General features: G+C 37.6%; 1 protein-coding gene across 2 annotated transcripts in view; it reads left to right on the top strand.

The window, feature by feature from the left end:
* The window catches only part of LOC114045951 (protein TANC1-like), a 265,490-nt gene that overhangs the window by 204,649 nt on the left and 37,184 nt on the right, over positions 1-23,657 (top strand). For both annotated transcript variants that reach the window (XM_027866163.1, XM_027866164.1), the window contains 6 exons: positions 1,695-1,926; positions 2,795-2,961; positions 5,336-5,943; positions 9,609-9,717; positions 9,924-10,046; positions 19,340-19,576. In XM_027866163.1, the coding sequence (XP_027721964.1) occupies positions 1,695-1,926; positions 2,795-2,961; positions 5,336-5,943; positions 9,609-9,717; positions 9,924-10,046; positions 19,340-19,576 (1,476 nt within the window). The remainder of the gene's footprint in view (positions 1-1,694; positions 1,927-2,794; positions 2,962-5,335; positions 5,944-9,608; positions 9,718-9,923; positions 10,047-19,339; positions 19,577-23,657) is intronic.

Raw genomic sequence — 23,657 nt, 5'->3', positions numbered from 1 at the left:
CCCAGGAACTATATGAACACAATTACAAAACGCTTTACACACAAATAAAGTCAGATCAAAACAATTGGAAAAATATCAATTGCTCGTGAGTTGGCTGAGCTAATATAATAAAAATGATAATTCTACCTAAATGAATTTACTTATTCAGTGCCATACCAGTCAAACTACTGAAAAATATTTTACAGAGCTAGAAAAAAATAATAAAGAAATAAAAGCACCTTTGAAAAATATGAAGTACTAAAAAGCATACAGTTTCTTCTGTCATTCCCTTTGGGAAGGGTCTCAAATGTCTGTACCCATTTTTAAGCTTATTTCATGTTTTTTAATTGCAGTGAGCCTATTATCAATTGAATTAACAATAGCTAGTTTTTATATAGTTCTTTAAGGTTTACAAAGTATGTGTTACCATGTACCTCGTTTGATTTAACCCCAAATGTGATGGGGGAAAATGCAAATATTTCAGGGTAGTCAAGGTTTTTAATAGAGTGGAATAAATTCTGTAACTGGGAAGATCTTTACTCAAAATACCCTTCTCCCTGCTTGTCTTACCCTCACTCTGTCACCTTTTTCATGATCCCAAAAGTTGAAAAAGGGTGAAAAAGAGCTCCTTCACTAGGCTTTGGTGGTCAGAGTTGGAAGGGTCATCAGTTTCAAAGGACTAAAGTGGGATGATTTAGTGACCTCTTCTCAGGTATGCAACTAGCTCTCCCACTGTCCTTGGAACGTTTCCAATTAGGTGTCTTGCTGTCATTGAAAGTTCATTATGACAAAGGTAACACTCCTTGCCTTATGATCAGGTACAGTGCCATTCTCCTACCTGTATCTGTACCTAGAATTTCATTGGATCATAGGTCTAGAGTTGAAAGGGATCTTGTCTTATCCAGCCCCTTCATTTAACAGAAGAGGATACCCAGGCCCAGGGAAGTTAACTTGAGGTCTTACAGATAAAAAGCCTTAGATGTACAATTTGAGCTGCTTCAAGATTCCTCCTTTAAAGCTTCGTTGTCATTCATTCCCCACACAGGCTAGTGGTTTTAATTTCTCTGCACTATCAGTCAGTTGTGCCGTGCGAGTCTGTGTACGTGGAAGACTTGAAATTAGTCACCCTTTCTTCTTTTAGACGAAAGTAGAGACATTACTGCGTGGACCATGTTCTTATTGGCTACTCATTTCCTAACTTGCTTTTTGAGAGCAGTAACAGACCAGCCCTAAGGGATTGCGAAGGCAATGCTAATTGCATTTCTGTCCTCAGGAATGTTGGGCTGTACTTGGAATTTCCTGTGAACCAGGAATTGCCTTCAGTCAGGCCAAGTTTTGGCTTTTGTGAATGCCTTCCTGCCACTGCAGCAACTGACTGGCTAGAAATACCACTGGCCTGGGAAGCAGAAGACCTGAGTTCCAATCCCAGTTCTACCACTTGCTTGCTGTGTGACCTTGAGGGGAGATGAACTAAATCATTATGACCCCTGCTCTGACATCTGATACTTTGTGATTATTGGTGCTAAACTTTTTTGACATCTTGCAGATCCAATAGCATAGCATCACTTTTCTCCTTCTCAGAGATGGACCTGTGATGGAAATCGAACGCATGCCCTTTTTATTTCATCTAGGGGGAAACAAAAATAAATGTGCATTCCTGTTTACTTTAGCCTGAGAAGCTGTCCCCTGATGGTGTGTGCTTGTTTTCTGTTTAGGTTGTGGCCTATCACTACTGCCAAGCTGACAACACGTACACATGCTTGGTCCCCGAGTTTGTGCACAGCATCGCTGCTTTGCTGTGCCGGGCGCATCCGTTGGCAGCCTACAGAGACCTGCTGATAAAGGAGCCCCAGCTACAGAGCATGCTGAGCCTTAGGTCATGTGTTCAGGACCCAGTGGCAGCTTTCACCAGAGGAGTCCTGGAACCACTTGCCAACCTCAGAAATGGTAGATCAAGGATGTTCCTTGGAAACTTTCTCATTGTATGTTTAGACAGGCACAGGAATGATCAGTTCTAGAAAGAGGGCAGAGATCATGGTCCCCCAGGTGAGGTGAAGGGGCTGGAACAGTGCTCATCTATCACTACTAATGGGAAACCAACTCCACTGACCATTTAAAGTCCATAATACATGTGGGTGCCACCTTAGGGCTGCAAAGGTCATGAGTGACTTTACTTCCTGTTTGCTATTACGGTTAGTCCTAATTTAGTCCCATTTGAATGGAATTGTGAGGATGCTTCTCCATTTACCTGTTCAACTGAGTTTGAAGGTACAGTCACTCCTGACTTGTTCTTTGTGTATCACCTCACTTTTCCTGTTGGAGCTCTTCACTTGCTTATTACTTCTTCTCCCTGAGGAATCTTAGGAGCAGAGGGAGTATCCTAATGCAGATTTAGGAGTTTTTCCTCCTGAAGTTATTCTGATGAAAAATTTGCAGGTTAAAAATAATAGCTTAAGTTGGCACAGAAATTCAGTAGAGATTTCAATCATCTATGATGTATTTTATCCTCGTTACTATAAATGATCAAGGAATTAGTTATATCCATATGTGAGTGCTTCTCTACCAATATATGTAATGCTAGATAATATTTCTAAAATCATGCTGTCTGTTGGGCTGCCTCTTGGCTTAGTGTTCCTGTTTTAATTATAAATTTAATAGAAAATATGCTTCGTTGAAAACCATTTCTGCTGCCATATGTAAACATAACACTTTTGTTAACACTTAAAAAAAAACCGCGCATAGACATACAGTGTGTTGTCACCTTAAAGAAATGTGTAATTTCTTGATTTAAAAAAAATTTTTTTTTATTCTTTAGAGCAGAAAATTCCAGAGGAAGAATATATTATTTTGATAGATGGCCTAAATGAAGCTGAGTTTCATAAACCCGATTATGGAGACACACTTTCTTCATTTATTACCAAAATTATTTCTAAATTTCCTGCCTGGCTGAAGTTGATTGTAACTGTAAGAGCAAGTTTTCAGGTAATATAAAAATCTCAACTCTTTCACCCAGTACCTCCTCCCAAAATTTTACAGTGATTAATATGAACACCAAAAATGCTTATAAATCATTTGAGTATTTAATCAGAAACTGTATTAAGACTGTGAAAAATTAGTACAGAGAGTTCCAAACTGGCACAGAATATGACCTTATTTTCCAAGGTATATTCATCAAGATGTCAGGTAACTTTCCTATTAGCATTGAATTCTACCTGTGCTTCTGAAAGTGAAGTGTCTAGGCCTGGTTTACCATAATTTAAGTTTATGAGCCGAAACTAATCCAGGTTTTCCAAAGCATAATTGTTTTAGATGGCTGCTTGACATATATGCTAATAGATTTAAAATTTTTTCCCAGGAGTAGCTGTTTATGAGAATTTTTATTTGGGGGATGGGTTTAAAAGAGAGAAACATTTTTAATGTCTCTTCTTAAGGAGGTTATATTTTAGTTATGAGAATTGAGATATGATTTGACAATTAGCCAGGTAAGTAGGAATGAAAAAAAAGTTCATTACTTTTGGTTACTAAAATCTTGTTCTACATATTGACTATGTCCATGTGTCTCTTTTTTAAGGATCTTTACATAATTTCAGTACTTGAGGAGACCTGATTTCATCAGAGTGGGTGTCTTTTCTACCCTGAACCCTCTTTGCCTTATTATGTGGTGTTTATAATGTACCATGGCTGAAAATAATACCACCTGTTGGTTCTGAGCTGGTATTAGGCTTCCCTATATTTGGCTAGATTGGTCTTTGCACAGCAATTGTGCATTTTGTCACTGGGCTTGTACTTGAAGCCTTTCCAAATCAATAGTGCCCTCTAGAGCTTGGGGCTTTCAGGAGCCCTGCATCACGCCCCATGATGAGGCAGCCTTGTAGGACTTCAGGGCAGCCTTCTGGAGCCTTGTTACAGACATTGGATGTTTTTACTTTTCTGTCTCTTTTAGATACTAAACTTTAATTAAAAAAAATTCTCGGTTTATGTTTGCTGTATTAACCAAAAATGGGATTAAATTAAGGTTTTTTTCTTTAAGAGAAAATGGAAACAAGTTCAGTTGTTGACATAGCAGGTAGTTATTTTTTTTAAAAACATCAAGCATACGAAATACAGTGAAATAGGTTATGATAATATGACAGCCACATAGCCTCATTGGAATTTTTTTTTATCTTATACAGTAGTGAGAATGGTCATTTCACCTATATTTATGAAGGCATAAAATAAGTGCTATGAATCTGATTGCCATTCTTAAGGAACTAGTTGCACCAGGGGAAGCATAGATTGGAAAAGCATTGGGTTTGTATACAAATACGACAATGAAGAGGACGAAGAATTTTCTCCATATATTATTTTAGCTCCTTGTGAGACCCCAGCTCTTCATTCCCCAAGGTGTTTTTCAGTGAAAACTAGCACTACCAATTCCCCAGGTTTAAGGAAAAGAGATTAAAAAGTACAGATTCAATCTAGAAATAATTTCTTGCCACCATTTTATTATCTGTTGCTAACTTAAGAAAGTTACTAATGCTGTTGAATCAGGTGTGGCATTTTTGACTTGATTTCATTTATTTATACTTTCTAGGTTATCGTGACCCGTGTCTGAAGTTAAATCCCCTTTGCTTCTGTGTACTATTGGATGGTGTGCTAACATTTTATCTTACCTTTGTCTCAAACCAAATACAACCTTTTGGCCTTTATATCAAATTCATGTGTCTAATATTTATGGAAAGGAAAAGAACCAGGGACAGGCTCCAAAACAAATAAATGAACAAACAAATAAGCGCAATTGGTTCTAATCTTTAAAGTTTCAAAACAGAAAGAAAAGAAAAGCGTCGGATTTGGAAACAGAGGATATTGGTTCAGATCCTGAGTCTTCCCTTATTATGTGTTTCACTTTTGGCAAGTCACTTCACTTTTATTTCCCTCAGTTACCTCATCTTTAAATGGCTAGACTAGAAAGGGCTCTTCCATCTGCAACTCTATGGTCTTATGATTCCATTTGCATTGCTTTGTAAAGGGGTCTATTTTCTTCTTTGTTTTAGGTTATTTAAATAGCTCTCATTGTGTCTTTGGTCAGTGCTGGCAAGCTGTGTGTGTGTCTGTGTCTGTGTGTAGGGTTTGTTTTGTTTGAATTTCTCAGATAAGAGCTTTGGGAAGGGCTTTTTCAATTAAATCTTTCAGCAGGATTTCTTTTCAATAAGTTTTTCATCTTCACTTGATGCCATTACATGTTTTATTACAAAACCTTGAATCCCTGTAATCCAGGATAATCTTTCTTGAAAGAAAAGCAATGAATCTGGTTTAAAATGCTACTTCCACTTCCATGGAATGACACTGTGTGTGTATGATTTCTTTTCCCCTTTAGGAAATCATAAGTGCATTGCCATTTTTCAGAATTTCGCTAGATGATTTCCCTGAAAACAAAGAGATCCACAATGATCTGAATGCCTACGTCCAGTATAGGATCAACAGTAGCCAAGAGATTGTCAACAACATTTCTCTAAATGGGAAAGCGGATGCTGTCATCATTGGGAAAGTGAGCAACCATCTTGTTATGAGGAGCTTGGGATCTTATCTGTATTTGAAGCTGACATTGGATCTCTTCCAAAGAGGACATTTAGTGATTAAAAGTGCAAGCTACAAAGTTGTTCCCGTGTCTCTGTCAGAACTCTATTTGCTGCAGTGTAACATGAAGTTCATGACCAACTCTGCCTTTGAAAGAGCGCTTCCCATTTTGAATGTGGCTCTTGCTTCCCTTCACCCCATGACGGATGAACAGATTTTTCAGGCTATCAATGCTGGTCACATACAAGGCGAACAGGAGTGGGACGACTTTCACCAAAGAATGGAATCCCTTTCGTGCTTCCTGATAAAGAGGAGAGACAAAACACGCATGTTTTGCCATCCCTCCTTCAGAGAATGGCTTGTTTGGAGAGCTGATGGTGAAAACACTGACTTCTTGTGTGAGCCAAGGTAAATTCAGAATTCCTTTTGCCTATTCACGGTTCCTTGCCCTAATTTGGGGAATAGGCTTTTAACACATACGAGAAAACAACACAGAATGAATAATTCAGTGGTACCATGTGGCGTATTTATTTAGTGGGTTGTTTATTTGTTTTTAGGGCAAGCTGGGTAAGAGGCAAATGAAAAATTATTTCTCCCAGCAACTTTATTCATATTCATTCAATGAATATTTACTAGGTACCTATTATGTACAGACCATTACTATGCTAGATAATGGGAGAGGTTAAAAATGTAGATGTCATTGTATCTGCCCTTAAAAATCTTAAAGTGCTAACAGTCTAGAGGAAGAGCCAGTATTCTTTCAATGGAAAGAACACTAGATTTAGAGCCAGAGGTACAGAGTTCAAATCCTGACTCAGTCACTTACTACCTTTGTGAGTTGGGCAAGTCACTTAACCTCTGTAGGTCTTGATTTCCTCATCTGTCATTGGATTAAGTGATTTCTGAGGTCCCTTTTGGCTCTAAATGTAGGGTTATATGACCTGTTATATTCAAGAGTACTTGATAAGTAAATTAGAGAACTGTAGAACAAAGTGCTGATTCAGGAAGAAGCACATTACTGATGGCAGGAGAAGAAAGGAGAGAGCCAGGTCAGCTTCGCTATGAAGCAGGTTTTGGAGTCATTCTGTAAAGGATAGATAGGAGTGTCACTGGCACATGAGGAAAAGAAATATACCAGGTTTAGAGAACAGTATGAGCAAAGACATGGAGATATAGGGAAAGAGAGGCTTGGGGACGGGCGTAACGTGGAGATCAGAGTGTAATATAGTTTGGTTGAAGCAAAGAATGTAACAGTCATAGTAATATGAGATAACAGCTAGAAAAGGGAGGATGATATCAGATTGTGGAGATCCGTGAATGGTAGACAAGGACGTTTGAATTTTATTTGATAAGCAGCAGCAGTGGCCCAGCTGAAGTTTTATAATATGGATATATAGTGAATCATACATACTTAATCACATGGCTTTTCTCCAAGAGATTCAGCAGCTCTGGAGCAGGAGTAGAAAAATCAAAGAGTTACTGAGGGATAAGGATTCCCAAGTTGGGAATGGGGAAGTTCAGTGGGGCAAGGGGATTTTGCAGGATACTAACTTGTGTAACAGTCAAATAGCTGACCATCAGATGAAGATTGTGTATGGAAATAATTAATTGTATCTGGAAATTGTGTATGGAAATAATTAATGTTAAATTAGGGAATTTGAAGAACAGTCAAATGACAAAAAGATGAAGAGCAGTTTCTGTAGGAATAGGAGAAGGTAAAAGGATAGGAGATTTCATTCCCAGACTATAAAGTTCTTTATTTTGAAAATGGTGCAACCCAAGGAAATGATGATAACTCATTTATGAGTAATGTGTAGTGGAGATGGAGAAGTTGGTATTGAGGAGTTTGAGGAATTTAGAGCTTCAAGGGATCATCAACATACATATTTAAATGCTAGAGGGTGGTAGGGGGTAGGGTAGAAAAGTTCATGAGCCAGGTAGGAAAATAATGGAGAGATTCACAAAAGTGACTTAAAGTAGGTAGATGAAAGCAATGCAAGTAGGAGTACCCTAACTTTACTTTTTGCTGGACTAATTCATTGTCCTCTTTGGATGAAAGAGACTGGATTAAGTCATTTTTCTTTGCCCCCTTCTTTCTTCCTCACCTGCTAACCTTTCACAAGAAGTTCACTGTATTTCCTAAGAATCCTGATTTCTAGGAAAGTTATCTCTTTTGATGTCCTACTCTGATGACCTGTCTTGGTGTGGAAGTAACTCAGGCTTCCCAAACTCTGCCTGAATTATACAAGTACAGGCTGGTTCTACTAAAATGAGAGGGCTTCAGAGGTAGATCTGGCCATAGACTGTATATCCATGGAACATGGAGCTTCCTAGCTTTGCACGTTGTCTCTTTTATTATATTTTTGGGCTCCTGGTGCGTAAGGACAGTCTTTTACCTTTCTTTGTGTCCCTTGCACTTAGCACAAGGCCTATCGCATACTAGGTACTTAATAAATGTTTATTCATTGATTGAATCATTAACAAGAAAATAATAAATAAATGTTTATTAATAAATGTTTATTCATTGATTGAATCATGAACAAGAAAATATTAGCCATCTGTAGGTGCCGAATGTATATCACATTAGTGAAAGTATCAGCCTTTGAAGTATGGTAAGGTACCTTCTATTACATAGGCTGTCAAGCAACATGTGATACACCTTTGAATGAAATGACCTTTAACTTGGTATGTTTTCCTTTTTTTTTTTTTTATTTATTCAGAAGCCAATTATATTATACTGCTCCTTCCTTGCCGTTCCTCATCACCTTGGCATTTCATTACCATTATGCTTGTACATCAGTTTTACTGCTTGGTACTATTTCTGATTAATATTTATTTGGGGTGGGAGAGGTTGACTAATATTGATGTTTAGAAATTATTGGTGGATTTTCATGACTCAGTTCCCACTTTGGCACTGATTTTTCTAATGCATCTACCCTCCACTGTAGAGTCACTCTAATTATGCCTTCTGTGCCTATAAAATTTAATTTCTGGGAATTGAAAAAGGTAAGGGGCATTAAAATCATCTTGTACTTGCTTGGATAAAGTTGCACTGGGGGTTCATGGAATAAATCGGTAGCAGACATGGTAACTTGAGTATTTATTTGCTATATAGTCTTAAAGTTGGTGAATGAACATACTGCCTCTTGTTTCTCAGAATCAGAAACTGATTTCTTTTTTTCCCCACTTACCTGAGAATGTGTGTGTGTGTTTTTAAAGGCAGCCATTCAGAGGGGAAAGAAATGTGAAACTCCAAAGTGGGAAAAGCCAAATTTCTGTCCTCTTAAGTCTAGATCTCTTAGTTACCCTGTGGCTCACTTTCCCTATCTGTAAAATGGTCATCATCCACCCACAAAACAGGGGTAATGTGAAGCAGATGTTTAACTTAAAGTAATTTACCTTTACTTAAACTTTTCTTAATATAACTACTCAAAGTGGTTTTTAAAAAATGTGACTTGGAAATTATGAGTATTTTATCATCCAAATTAACAGCCTTAAAAAGACATCTTAAAAATATTTTCTTTAGGTAGTAAATATTTATTCTTTATTCTACTATTTCCTGCTTTTTCTAGAAAAATAATAGATGTTGAAGGATTAACAATTTAATAATAATTAAGGCAATAACTTTGTGATGTTCAGTTTGAGATAGATGACTGGTAATACAGACAGATTAAAGTATGCAGAAGCATTAAGCTTACCTGTAGAAATAATAAGTCTTTGCTCTTAGAATGACCAAGGTTTTCATGTTCACTCCAGTCTCCTATTCTTCCTGATAAGACAGAAATGTTGAGGTCAGGTGCTATTCTGCATATTATATTGGCATTCAGTAAGGTGTTTTCTCTAAGCACTTCCAGATCCTAGAAGTAGTTTGGAAACTCTTAAAATGACTTTGAAGATAAAAAAAAAATTTGCATCATCTCTCTTATTTTGACTAAGTAACAAGCCAACCATTTAATAAACTTTTCTCTTCACATAGTGCTGCTCCTTACTTAAGGCATTTCAGATACTTTAAGAAAGGAACGTTTACTGGAAGATTTTTATGTTTTCTCTTCTCTCTCTCACCAATTCCCTAGGAATGGACACGCTCTCTTGGCATTTATGTTCTCCAGACAGGAGGGAAAGTTGAATCGCCAACAAACCATGGAACTTGGGCATCACATTCTTAAGGCACATATTTTTAAGGCAAGTCCGAGATTGGTGGAGGGGGTCTAGGTGGTGGGACTCCTATAATACTCAGAAGCCTGGCCATAGTTATGGAAATTGTTTCTCTTTTGTTCCCCTTCTTTTCCCTCAAGTGCTGTACAGTTTTTTAGATTTTTTCTTTTTATGCCCCTTGTGATAATGAGAGGAGACTTTGGAAAAAATTTATGTCTTCAATTAATTCACAGGGTCTCAGTAAAAAAACTGGAATTTCTTCAAGCCACCTTCAAGCCCTGTGGATTGGGTATAGCACTGATGGACTGTCAGCTGCTCTTGCGTCCTTGAGAAATCTTTACACTCCCAATGTGAAGGTAAGAAAATGTGTTAAAATGTAAAATCAGAGCCAGAGCAGCAAATACTATGACCTTTGCCAGTGATTTTGCTTAGTATAATTATCCTTTCTTCACCTTTCAGTGATGGATAGTGGGAAGAGTGTTCATTCTCAGAACTGTTCAGTCTAATAGCATTTTCTCAGTGAAAATCTCAAAGGCTTTTTTTTTTTTAAAACACTGTGCATATCAAGGATCCATGTTTTTTTCTTCTGTTTGGGTAGGAGAGGTGAGGAGAAGGCTGTGGTGAGGAGCTTACCTCGATAGCCAGCCTCACCTTTTCAGGGGGCTGTTGGACAAAAGCAGTTCTCTTAAAGGAACCTAGAGTAAGAGACTTCCAGGGAAAATTGGTTCTAAAAATGTTCTGAATTCACAAAATTCTGGATTCTTAGAGTTGGAAGAGATCTCAGTCATTTAGCTTAGCCCCTCACTGAAGCTTGAATTCTTTTTACATTATTGTTAGTTTAGCACAGCATGACTTATAAATGTCTTTTATTCATTCATTCGTTCGTTCATTCAGTGAAGAAAATTTTGATAGTTCCAAGTCTTCCAGCCTCTGCTTAAAGAATTGCATTGATAGGGAACTGTCTTGGGACTGCCCATTCCATTTTTGGGACAGCTCTAATCAGAAGTTATTTTCTTACTTATATTTAAGTCACCAGCTCTTTACGAAGTGTAGGAAGTAAGCTCCTTGAGGGGAGGAGCGGTTTCACCTTTGTTTTTGTATCTTCAGTGTTTATCACGTAGCAAGTGCTCAATAAATGCTTACTCTTGTTGGAAACAGACCCTTCCCTCCAGGATCAGCTGTTCTATTGGGAGGGAATTCCATGTGCACAAGCTACTAAATGCAAAGTCATTTGCAGAGGGAGAGAATGCTGTGGGGAATCAAGAAAGGGATCCAGGCCACCCTTGTTTGGTCTTAGTTTTTCTTTCCATGACCAAGCACAGTAAGTCTAAACTGCCTAACTGAATTATCTTAGGATGGCGCATCATTAGTCCAGCTTTGATCATTGTCACGATAGAGATAGAGAGAGCTGGCCTGAGAGTCTGGAAGACCTGGATCCGAATCTTGTCCCTGATACATACTTACTGTGTGCCCCTGGCTTACTGCCTTAATGTGTGGGTACCTTGGGCAGTGTTGTAAGACTTTTAAATTGCAGTGCAGGTGAATGACATCACAGGTCTAGTTGAAAAGGTTTTTTTTTTAATGGTCAGAAAGAAATGGTTATATGGAGAATACATTTTACTGAAGATTTCATTTTATTACCTGTATGTTTGTGGTCATTAGTTTTGTTCTCCCAAAAACATGTTCATCAACTTTCTAATAGATTTTTTTTCTTGGTCCACACTACTCTGTGTGGCCTGGCCTGGTGCCTGCCTCCCTAACATCAGGCTTCTCAGGGGTCCTCTAGTACCACTCTTCCCTAACTATTGGGAAGCTCAGCTGTGGTCCATACTAAATGCCTCTAGTTTCTGAGTATGCTTGTATAATGCATTAACTAGGCAGTTGGTGGCACAATGGGTAGAGTGCCTGGACTGTAGTTAGGAAGACCGGAGTTCAGTTCTGACCTCAGACACTTATTATGTCTATGATCTTGGGCAGGCCACTTAACTTCTGTTTGCCTCAGTTTCCTTAGTGAAATGGGGATATGTTCTTGCTTCCCAGAGTTGTGAGGATCAGATGAGATAATATTTGTAAATAGTTAGTAGGTGCCAGGTACCATATGTAAATACTGTATTATGTATAGTACTATATATGCATTTTGCTATTTTTATTACAATGTGTGATTTTATTTTTTATAATTTTGGTGGTATGTATCCATTATTTTTCCACTTAACAGAACTCACTGTAGAAGTAATACATTTTGCTAATGTTACAACATATTCTATTGTTCTAATCAGAATAACAAAATAAAAAAGGATCTAATACCTAGCAAGTTCTTTCAGGGAACCAGTACTTTTGTACCCTGTATGTGGCCACAGCCTGGAAAAGTGGACTCTGCTATTTTGAAAAGCAGTATTGCACCTCTTTTAATCTCTTAACTAATTTAATTACAGATAACCATTGAAGTGGTGCATAGGACTCTTTAGCCCAAGAGATGGGAGTGTGACAATCTCTCGACAATCTCTCTCTCCCCTCTAGGCAGATGTGTTTGGGATTCTTTAGTCATGGGCCTTTCTCTTCCAGTCTTCATCTTCATTACATTTTGTTAAGGCATTTCCCATTTTTTCTTATCTCTGTGTATATTCTCTCTCTAAATTAAACCACCTTTCTCCTGTTGACTTCTAGTTTATGATATAAAGAGGCACCCATTTATTAGCACACTTAACATTTAATATTTGTATTTGTAATGTATTTTGAAAAATATGTTGTATGAAAGAATGTTTTGGGAGTGATGTTACTTACATGTAAGCATGATCTCCTTTGAAACCAAACAATTTCTTTTCTCAAACCCTAACTCTTTCTCCTTCTCCAACCTCTGAACACATGTCAACTTGAGGTAAATTTGGATGATTTTTAGCTTCTTTGAAGTGAATTTAGAGCTTTCCACAGGGTCGTGAAGCCAGTTTTACCCTATTTCTGCAGATTAGCACCTTCTCTTGGAATCCTTAGCTATTTGAGGTATACCTCTTATACAAGGCCTTTCCTATTGTTCTTGCCCCCTTCTTCCGCTCTCCCCATTCATCCTCAGTTATTAATGCTGTCTCTGTCTTGTAATTTCTGTGAGTGATTTTGTATGTATTTTGTGTACATGCTATATACATACAGCAGATTGTAAGCTTCCAGCATTTAAGATGGAGCTTTGCCCATAGTAGGCACTTCATAGATGTTTGTTGAGTTTTGACTGAACTCGAAGGAAGGCCTACTCTACATTGTTGTTTCTTATTAAAGGCAACTTGTTAACTTTTTAAGCTGAAGTACCATAGGAAGGTAGGAGACTGTTCTTCTCTAGATTGCTGTGGTCAGTTTTCTGTGGGATACATAATGAAGAAGATGTTGTATGATATCTAGAATATTTAGTGTCTTAGATATTATTGAAATCTGAGTTGAAGTTACTGTCATAACATCAAGGACAAATACACCATACCTTTCTTCTAAGCAGAAATTTGTAATGTAGGAAAAAGGAAGAGAAAATTAGAATTTAAGAATTACATTGTTACATGAAATAAAGACTGTTGACTTTTGTCAGCTTCACATAGATTTAGATGTATACTGAAGTTAAAACTAAGAAATGGTATGTATTGGAATGTAATTGGAAATTGGAATGTCAAAATGTAAAAAAAAAAAGGTAAAAATTATTGGAATATCATTTAAATAATTAACCATGTTTAAAGACCCTATACCCTTTCTTGAACATGTTGCTTAAAATCTCTTTAGGTCTCAGTTTTCTCATCCATCAAATAATGGGTGTAGGAGGAGATGTCCTCAGATACTCTTTCAGCTCCAAATTTCTTATGCTTTTATCTGAGTTCATCATTACTTAATGCATTGTCAACACTGAAAACTTGTCATTCTTTCCTTTAATTTCTCTGATATGTACTACTTTTATTTCTATTATCTTTGTGATTTAAAAAATAGAGAAATTAAATGTGAAATGTCTCTTTTTGATGAACAATATTTCCCAAACAGTAAATTAACAGGGGTAATTTATATAATGAGTTTGATCACCTGACCATAAATTCTTTTTTTTTTTTCCCCTAATAGTTTTGAGATCTTTTGGAGGCTTTGGTTTTGTAAAATTTCACTCTTAAATACTTTCTTCCTGCCTACCCCTAACTAAACAGTTATGTAAGTTGTTCATGAAATCACCCACTTTTCACTTTTTTCTTCTCTCTTATTTTTGTTATCCTTAAAAAGAAAGGAAAAAAAAAGTTTTGTATGCTTCACAGAATCTTGAACAAATTACAATTTAAAATAATGTGTGCAATTAAGAGACTTTTTTTTAAGAGTATTAAATGTTTTTATAACAGGAATGAATATGCCATTTTGAGCACTAATCACAGTTTGCCACTTGGGTAAATTAAAGTGATTTAACTCATTAAGGAAAGATTACATGTTAAAATTTTTATTTAAATAGAATGAGTTCCTCTGACCTGGCAAACATATTTCAGTCTTGCAGTTTGGACTCTCAGCCCTTTGTACCCAACTCAACCTCTTTCTCCAGCCAGGAATCTTAAAGGACCCACTATTTCCCCCGACAACAAATGCCAGGATATAAATGAAGGCACTGGGTGAATTGTTTTGTTAACATAGCCTGGTGAGTGAATAACTTGCTAGACAGCGAGGGTGCTTCCCTGGCTTGAGCCTCTGGAGAATCTGTTTCCAGATGGCTTCCACCTTGGAGATTTCAATCTGTTCATACCCTGGGTTAGGGGAGGTGATGTTTTTATTTAGGTTGGTTTTCTTTTCAGGCGATCTATGTTCTAAAACAGATCAGAGCCTTTTTTTTCCCCCACAGGAGAGATAACCTAGGTCTCCTCTGGTTACCTTCAAGACCTGGAATTGGTCCAGGGAAACCTTGGGCTTCAGGATGGGAGTACTCCACAGCTGGGGAACCACCTGGGCTTATGGCCTGTGGTTTCCTGCTCACAGGGGTGGTTAGCCAGCAAAGCTCTTCAGGGTTCTATGTTGGCTCCTTTTGTTTTATTTGTAACATTTAATAGATTGAGGAGGGGACTTAAAAGGTTTCATTTCCAAGTATTGTCCAGGAGTAGAACCCCCCGGTTTTTACTTTCATAGATGATCTTTTCACAACAAATAGACCTTTTGGTGGGTCATAAATAGCTATTTAAGCTTTTTAAAATTTAAGACAACTGTCTCAGTTTTACTTTGTTTGAAGAAATATATGTAGCAGCTCCATGGTGTCAATTCTTTTCACCTCTGTAACATACTTGGAGACTGATTTTGAAAAGCTCCCTGTAATTTATGAAATGTAGGTATAACTATTTGCGCATTCCTGTTTGAACACAGCAGTTTGAAATGGGGATGTTGCTCTATGGGCCATTCTGGAGTAGTTAGGAACACTCTGTCGTGAACCCTTCGTTCCATTGAGGATGAGTATCAATTCTAGAAGCTTACATGTCCATTTGCCATAGTCAGATGAGGGCTTTTGGATGAGACCATAAACAGTTGTTCATAGGGAATATCTATCATGAATTTCTGAAACGGCTAGGTTGTGTGAACTCTCTTGGTCTCTTCAGGCCTCTCTATAACATTGTAATTGACTAATGTAGAATATCTTTTAAGGAAGTGTGCTAAGTGAGATAGAGAAAAAGGTAAGTTGGGCTTCTAGTAGTCAGCGAAACAGCTTCCCTCTGCTTCTGCCTGTTGGGTTCATATAGTCACAAGATCTGAGTTTTAAGTGGTATCTAAGAGTGCCTAAAGGCCAACCAGTCCCTGAATAAAAGGAATCCCTTCAACATTGTACTCAAAAATTTTTACGGAAAGATTTATAGTCTCCTCCTTGTCCATCTCCTCCCCCCTCATTTTGACTTTGGATAGTTATGTTAAGAAGTTTTCCCAATAACTCAAACCTAAATTTGTAAATTTTTCTCTTTGCTACAATCCACGTAATTATACTTCAGTTGTACCTCTACCTCAGATTTCTCTCTTCTTTTCTATGAGAATAGCATGAAAGACCTCATTAAATGCTTCTCTGATATGTAGGTAAATTATATCTGTCACATTCACCTGTTGTAGCAACTTGTTCTTGGTGAAGCCATGCTGATTCTTTGCTGTGTTCCACCACCCTTCCTAGATGTTTGCTAACCATTCCCTTCAATGATCCTTTCTAAGATTTTGTTAAGAATTGGAATCACACTCACTTCAGTATAATTTGCATACTACATTCTCTTTTTTATAATTTGCTTATCTTTTTTATAATATGATCTTTAATATTAAGATCACATATCCATTTAAATATATTGTAGAATACATCATAAGTGGTTGGTCTAAGCCTCATTTCTGCCATACACTACATTCTCTTAATGTTTCATATCTATAAGGCAGATATGAAGGAAGCCAAGTTTCTTGGTGCTGAACTAGATGACCTCTGAAATTCCTTTCGTGTCCAACATTCTGTGATTCTTGGAAGAGCGCATTATGTGAAAACTGGAATTCAGCTTTTTAAAGAGTGATTCATAAAATCAGATGATAAATCAAATGAATTTCTCATATCAGTTAAAAGAAAAACAGCACTGGGACAGTGTGATTAGATATTTTCTTCCTGGGAAGTATAACAAGCATAAATGAATTAAAATTTTACAGGATGTCAATGTAGAGGAGCAAGTGATCTGAGGTCGAGTACCTCAGAAGAACTAGACCAGGCCTTGAAGAAATTGATCTGTATCTAGGGAGAAAATTTCAATACCCAAGTAAAAGAGTTGGAGATAAAATTTAGGTTATTGTTACTGGGGTGCTCTGCTAAATAATTTAGTGCCTTGTTTCTTTGGCTCTTAGGAAAGGTAAGACCAATGATTTGTTTTGCTTGACTCTACTTGGTTGTTCAAAATTTGGTAGATAAATAATTTAGATGGTATTATTTTATTATCAAGTAAGAGAATATTTGTTTAAAAGAAAGTGCTTAGCATAGTATCTGGCACATAGTAGGTGCTATATAAATGCTTATTCTTTTTCCCTTCTCTATTTCTCTAATTATGAAATCAAAAGTACAAAGAAAGGTTAATTGATTTGCCCAGCTAGTTAGTAGTGGTAGATCTTTGTCTAGGATCTCAGCCTCTTGACGCAGAGCTCCTTCCTAAAGACATTATAGAGCCTGCCATAACCTGCCCTGCATTCTACCAGTTTCTGTTAACAACTAAAGATCCAGATAGGAGTGGGGGTGTCTGGAGGTTAGAGGACTCCTGGCTAGAGTCAGGAGGCTGTGATTTTACTTCTGCAATGGACAGAAATGGTGATGGATGGTAAAGGATTAATTTCTGGAGAAGGCCTCGTTTAGCTATCCCTTATTCACAGGCTAGTCAAAAATGCTTTTGGCATTTTTATAGTGTAACACATAAAATATTTTAAAATAAAAATAAAATAGTAAATTTATATAGTAAAAAGGTAAAATACAAAAGCTCTTACAATATGCAAGACATGGTGATGGGTACTGGGTGTTTTATAGGATACGCTTGACCCTTCTTTTCCTCACTTTACCCATCTGTAAAATATGAATTATAATACCACTTAATCTCCTAGAGATTTTTGTAATGATCAAATGAGATTATATTTGTAAAGTGCTTCACCAACCTCAAAGGATATACAAAAGCTAGTTGTTATTGTTGTTACAAAGCTGCCCTCAGGTGAGTCAGTCTGAGGGTATGTTACAATTTAACATCAAAGAACATTCATGTTAATAATATGAAAACCAGAAGGTTAAAGTGTGGATGGAAGGTTCTTAGTATTGCTTTTCTAATACCATAGGCGTTAAAGACTTCTTATTGTGGTCTATGACTTTGTGCCAAAGCTTGTAAAAGATTCTTCTAGAAGACCTTCACAGGCCCCAGTGGTGACAGATGCCAATTCCCAGAAATACATCATCCAGGCTTCTTCTCTGTGTGGATGTATGGAGCGCTCACACGAATTTGTGTTCTCGAAACTTGAATTCATCCAGCGCATTATAATGTTACTGGGGAAGTTGGGGATGGGATTGGGGAAGGCAGAGAGTGTGTGTGGGTATAAAGCTAAGAAAAATACAGGTGGTTTTGAGAAAAAGTTTTAGATATTTTATTAATCAGTATTTACTTATGATGAAAAGGATGGCTAGGATTTTATAGAATATTCCCTAACGGAACAAATAATTTGTAAGTTGCCACAGTACTGTGTATATGTAGATATTTTTTAGAAAAGCACGGTTGCAAAGTGATGTCCAGATGTTCTTTATTCTTCCTTTTTGACTTATTTCTCTTCCTGGTGAATGAACATGTAGGTAACCTGTCCCTGCAGTTTCTTCAGTAACCTTGAAGTTGTTATATGTTGATGATAGGGTTTTGAATTCGTCTCCATTGTATTTCAGATACATTTTAAAAAATATCTAATTGATATTCTTTTTTTTACTCCTTCCCCTCTATCCAACTGAATCCCCTCAAGAGCCCACCCATGTATTATAAGTGTGGTGAAGCAAAACCAGCATGTAGGTGACATTTGCAAATGCCTGCCTCATTCCACCCTTTAATCTACCCCCTCTTTGCTGAGAGTTGCAATATATGCTTCACCATTACTCCTCTGAAATCACAATTAGGCACTTGCATTGATCCAAGTTCTGAAGCTTCTTAGTGTTGTTTCCTTTATATTATTGTGGTCACTATGTAAATTGCTCTCCTGTTTTCTGCCAGCTTTGCATTGCATCATTTCATACAAGGCTTCTCTACTTCTCGCTACCATTTTCCACTTTCTAGGTAACAGTCCAGTTACCCAGGCATTAGATGTGATTTTACTATCATTGAATTTTTTTGGTGCTTTTAAAAAATTTAATTTTTAATCAGTGCACTCACATAACATGTGACCAGCCCTTGCTAGGGGGTCTCACTAGAGAATAAATTATTCTCTTTTTGTCTGCATTTGCAATTATTGTTTTCTGGCTTCAAACTACAAAATTTTTGTTGAAATGTCTTTTTTGACCAGTTTCTTTGTAGTTTATTGTTGTTGAGTCTGTGTCTGACTCTTTGTGACCCTGTATGGAGCAGTTTCCATCTAAAAAATGGAAATTGAAATAAGCAAAAAGGAGTGGCTACTTTTTATGAATTATAGCTGGTTCTAAGCTAGTGAATACTGTAAGTAGTTCTAGAAAAAGAAACAATTTCTCTGTAGACCAGCAGCTTTCATCAACATCTGCAACAGAATTATTTTGTAGGTGATGATGTAGCAACTGGCCAAACAAACAGCTTGCTTTATTGGAATTTGTTCGCAGTCATAGTTTCAGGGGCAAACTAAAAATCTTTGCCTTTTTTTGTTTGAGTAAATTCCTCCCCATTTTTCTTGATAAATGAAAAGCACATATGCCTTTCTTCTATCTGGTACCATAGCCTTGTTCTTGCTACATAGTTGTTTAATTCTCTGGTCATAACTTCATTATAAGGATAGGATAACAGGTTCTCACGCTGCAGTTAAAGCATTAAGTGGAAGAGGAGAAAGGTTAGGAAATACATTGTTAGTGGTTGTGAGGTTTTCAAATGTTACAAAAGAATAAGAGAACATGTGGAGATTGTTGGTGAATTTTTTTTTTTTTTAAGCATGTAACATACACAAAGTTTGTTTGGTAATTGTCCCACAGGTAAGCCGTCTCCTGATTTTGGGGGGAGCCAATGTAAACTACAGGACGGAAGTTTTAAATAATGCCCCAGTGTTATGTGTCCAGTCCCACCTTGGCCATGAGGAAGTAGTCATTCTTCTATTGGAATTTGGAGCCTGCCTGGATGGGATGTCAGAGAATGGCATGACCCCACTCTGCTATGCAGCAGCTGCTGGCCATATGAATATAGTCTCTCTGCTGTCCAAAAAGGGAGCAAGGGTAAGTGGCAGGAGCACACAAGATGTGTTTTTATTACATTACTTGAAGACAGAGAGTACTTGTATCCCAAAGGGGAGTAGACTTAATTTCTTCTCATCCTTGATCCCGGTACAATGGAGGGTTGGGAGAAGAGAGTGAGTGAGAGAGAGAGAGAGAGAGAGAGAGTGTGTGTGTGTGTGTGTGTGTGTGTGTGTTAAATATGCAGGAGAAGTCTTTTGTCCCTGCTTTGTAAAATTTGACCCAAAAAAAATGCAGTGTGAAGAAAAAACAGGTTGTGCTTCAGATTTGGAGTGGTTTATTGTGCATTCCATTCACTCTGAGTTGTAAATATATTAGCAGAGAGATTCACCATATGGGTTGCTCATTAATGGATACTTTTCTTAGTCTGCAAAAAGAGATACAATACTGCAGGTGACTCTGGATTACTTTAAAAGTGGCCAGTAGCTGGATTTGTAAGCATTTAGGTGTTGCTGCTAGGATTTTTTTCAGCTGCCTGAGAAGCTTGATATCCCACCCGGCATAGTACCCCAAGTTGACTATAAGGTGTTCAAGATAGAGTAGATATCCTTCGTTTTTGAGTTTTAGGTATTTGTCTTTTAAGGTAGGTTAAAATGAGCTCTGCATTGCTTTAAGACTGCATTGCTTTCATAATATTCAAAAGCTAACCTCTTGGGAAGAGTCATTAAGAGAGTATAATTGCTAGGAATAAGAAAGAGGTAACCGCACTCCCCTCTCTCCTTGTCAAACCTCATCTAGATTAGGGTTTCTTAAACTTTTTCTACTCGCAACCCCTTTTCACGTTTTGGCAGCATTCATTGGTGTTGCATGGCCTGAGGACATGAGCAGTGCTAGGTGTACATTCTGTGTGTTCAGAACCAAGGCTGCAGTGAAGGTGCATGATGCAACAGGGGCAGATGCTGATAGAAACACCTCAGATTTATTATACATGTGATTTTGAATTAATTTTTGGTCATTGCATGTTTATTGTTGCCAATTTTTTTGCAACCCCATATGGGGTTGTGACCCACAGTTTAAGAAGTGCTGAATTCTGGAGCATTAATTTTCCTTTCTGGGCACCAAGATTTAAGGACATCAGTAAGTGAGATACCATCTAGAGGAGGGTAGCTATGATAGTGAAAGACCTCCAGTCCATGTTGTATTAGAATAGACTGAAAGAACTGAGCAACCAGGTGGTACACTGAATAGGGAAGAGAACAAATATCTATTAAATGCCTGTGTGTCAGGCACTAGGCTAATAAATATTTATAAATATCATCTCATGCAGTTCTCACAACAACCTTGGGAGGTAGGTGCTATTATTATCTCTACTTTCCAGTTGAGGAAACTGAGGCTGACAGAGGCTAAGTGATTTGCCTGGGGGTCACACAGCTAGTAAGTGTCTCAAGCTGGATTTAAATACAGACCTTTTAAATACAGGCTGAGTGCTTTATCCACTGTGCCACCTAGCTCATTTTCTCAACTCTAAAATGGGATTAATAATAGGGCCTACCCCAGGGTTGTGAGGCTGAAAGGAAATAATACTTGTAAAGGGCTTTGCAAACCTTCACTATATAAGTGCTAGCTATTACATTTAGCCTGGCAAAGACAAAATTTGGGGGGAATATGATGGCTGGGTTCACGTATTTGAAGGGCTATCATAGGGAAGAGGGATTAGGCCTGTACTGTTTGGCTCTACTGGGCTGAACTAGAAGTGGTGGGTAAGAGTTAGAAAGAAACAAATTTAGGCTTGAAATCGGGAGCAACTTCCTAAGAATTGGAACTGTCCAAAAGTGGATTGAACTACCATGAACCTGTTTGGTTCCCCTTGGTTGGAGGTCTTCAAGCCAAGGCTAATGGACATCCCCTGGCAGGGATGTTAAAGTGGGGATTCTTCCCTGCAGGCACTGGTTGAACAAGATGGCTGCCAGGGCCCTCCCTTGTTTACAGTTCTGTGATTCTAAAATCCTGTTGTGTAGAGCAGTGGGTTGGTATTGAGTTTAACAAACACCTGTTAAGTACCTGTGAAGAGCAAACAGTATTGTTGCAGAACTTTCCTGGAGCTTATGTTCTGGTAAGGGAGAGGATATGAGAACCATAGATGATTGGCTACGTGTCAGGCGCATAGGAAACAGAAATGTCCTTTGTGAGATTCAGGAGAGAAGCTTGTTTCTAAATGGGAAGGTTTCATGAGGGAGGTGTTTTTTGAATTAGCCTGTAAAGGTTGGAAAGACATTTTGAATGCTACAAAGAGGAAAGAGGATATTCCATGCCCAGGGAGCCAAGTCAGGTAATTAATGAAGATCATTTTATATAGATTGATTTGAATAATTTTATCATGAGAGTTTAGTTAAGGGAAGCAATTCTTTTTGAGTAATAATAGGAGTGAAAACTTTCCATTTTTCTTTGACTTTTCCCCATGTTAACAAATTCTGATAGACAGAAGCATGGTAAAAATGACAGAAGTGGTTCATAAATATTGTTTCAGATTTTCTGAATCATTTTTGTTGAAAATTATACTAATAAGATGGGGTTTTTGCTGAATCTGGAATCATAATGAGGCTACCTTAATTTGACAATAGCATCCATTCAGAGGCAGCTATTGGTGCTGTGGATAGAATGCTGGAACTGGAATCCTTAAGACCTGAGTTCAAATTTAGTCTCAGACAGTTTTTGTGTGACAATGAGCAGGTCATTTAACCTGTTTGCCTTGTTTCCTCATCTGTAAAATGGGGATAATAATAGCACCTACATCACAGGATTGTTGTGAGGATCAAATGAGATAATATTTGTAAAAAGCACTTTGTACAGTGCTTGGAACATAGTAGGTACTTAATAAATGCCTGTTCCCTTCTGGAAAGTTGATGTGCTGTCCCTTTTAGCCATCATGGTGGCATGGACAAGCATTTTTGTGGGCCTTAAGGCCTTTACTTGGGTCTGTGATTGTAGTTTTAAAGTGGGCCTGCAATTTCCTACAAAGGCAAGTATGTTTGGAATTACATTTAAGAATAATTTAAGGTAGTCTTATTCCATATATTCCTATAGGGAAGAGAACAAATATCTTTAAATGCCTGTGTGTCAGGCATTAGGCTAATAAATATTTATAAATATCATCTCATGCAGTTCTCACAACAACCTTGGGAGGTAGGTGCTATTATTATCTCTACTTTCCAGTTGAGGAAACTGAGGCTGACAGAGGCTAAGTGATTTGCCTGGGGGTCACACAGCTAGTAAGTGTCTCAAGCTGGATTTAAATACAGACCTTTTAAATACAGGCTGAGTGCTCTATCCACTGTGCCACCTAGCTCATTTGCTCCACTCTAAAATGGGATTAATAATAGGGCCATATATTCCTAAATGCTATAGTTTTAAACAGTAACTTAATTTCTTATACATGGATGTAGGGACATGGGTTCTTGGAATGTAGAAGACAGAAATATCTTCCATATTCCATTGTCACTTAAAACCTCGTAGCTCATATGTTCTGGGACAGGACCACTAACCCAAGAACTATTGGCCTATGTCAACTTTTGATTCTGTCATATTTAGGAAGTATCCACTTCTGTAAAAATTGGAGTTAGAGTAGACAACACTTTATGAGCTCACACTTTAATGAAGTGCTGTTCAGATACCTCTCTTCTCCACCCCTTTCATTGCTGCTCCCTGTCCTAGTTTTTGCTGGTGAACATGGAAACATCCTATGGCTGTCTCATGGGTCCATATATGTCCAAGCAAATAGAGACATGAGTATGCCACCAAATCAAAACTTTCTACATTAGATTTCGTGTGGGTTTTTAGTCTATGGTTTTGCAGATTTGCAAAGGAATTTAAAAGTTGTATTGGTTTGGATAACATACAGAGTAAGGAATGATTTTGGATGGTTTCTCATAGTTCAAGAATTTAAAGCCAAGAGGGACCTCTAGAGATCATCTAATCCAATCCTCTAATTTCAGAGAGAAAATAGATGAGGAAACTGAGGCCAGGAGCATCTTGGGCAGCTCATGTTGTCCACAGTCACACAGATCCTTCCTAATTCATTTTTCATACAGATGGTACAGTACTGTACTTCAAGCTGAAACCTGAG

This window comes from Vombatus ursinus, unplaced genomic scaffold (assembly GCF_900497805.2).
Source record: "Vombatus ursinus unplaced genomic scaffold, bare-nosed wombat genome assembly UNPS02014779.1, whole genome shotgun sequence".
NCBI lineage: Eukaryota > Metazoa > Chordata > Mammalia > Diprotodontia > Vombatidae > Vombatus > Vombatus ursinus.
The sequence above is the reverse complement of the archived record's forward strand: the minus strand, read 5'-3'. Positions and strand labels throughout refer to the sequence as shown.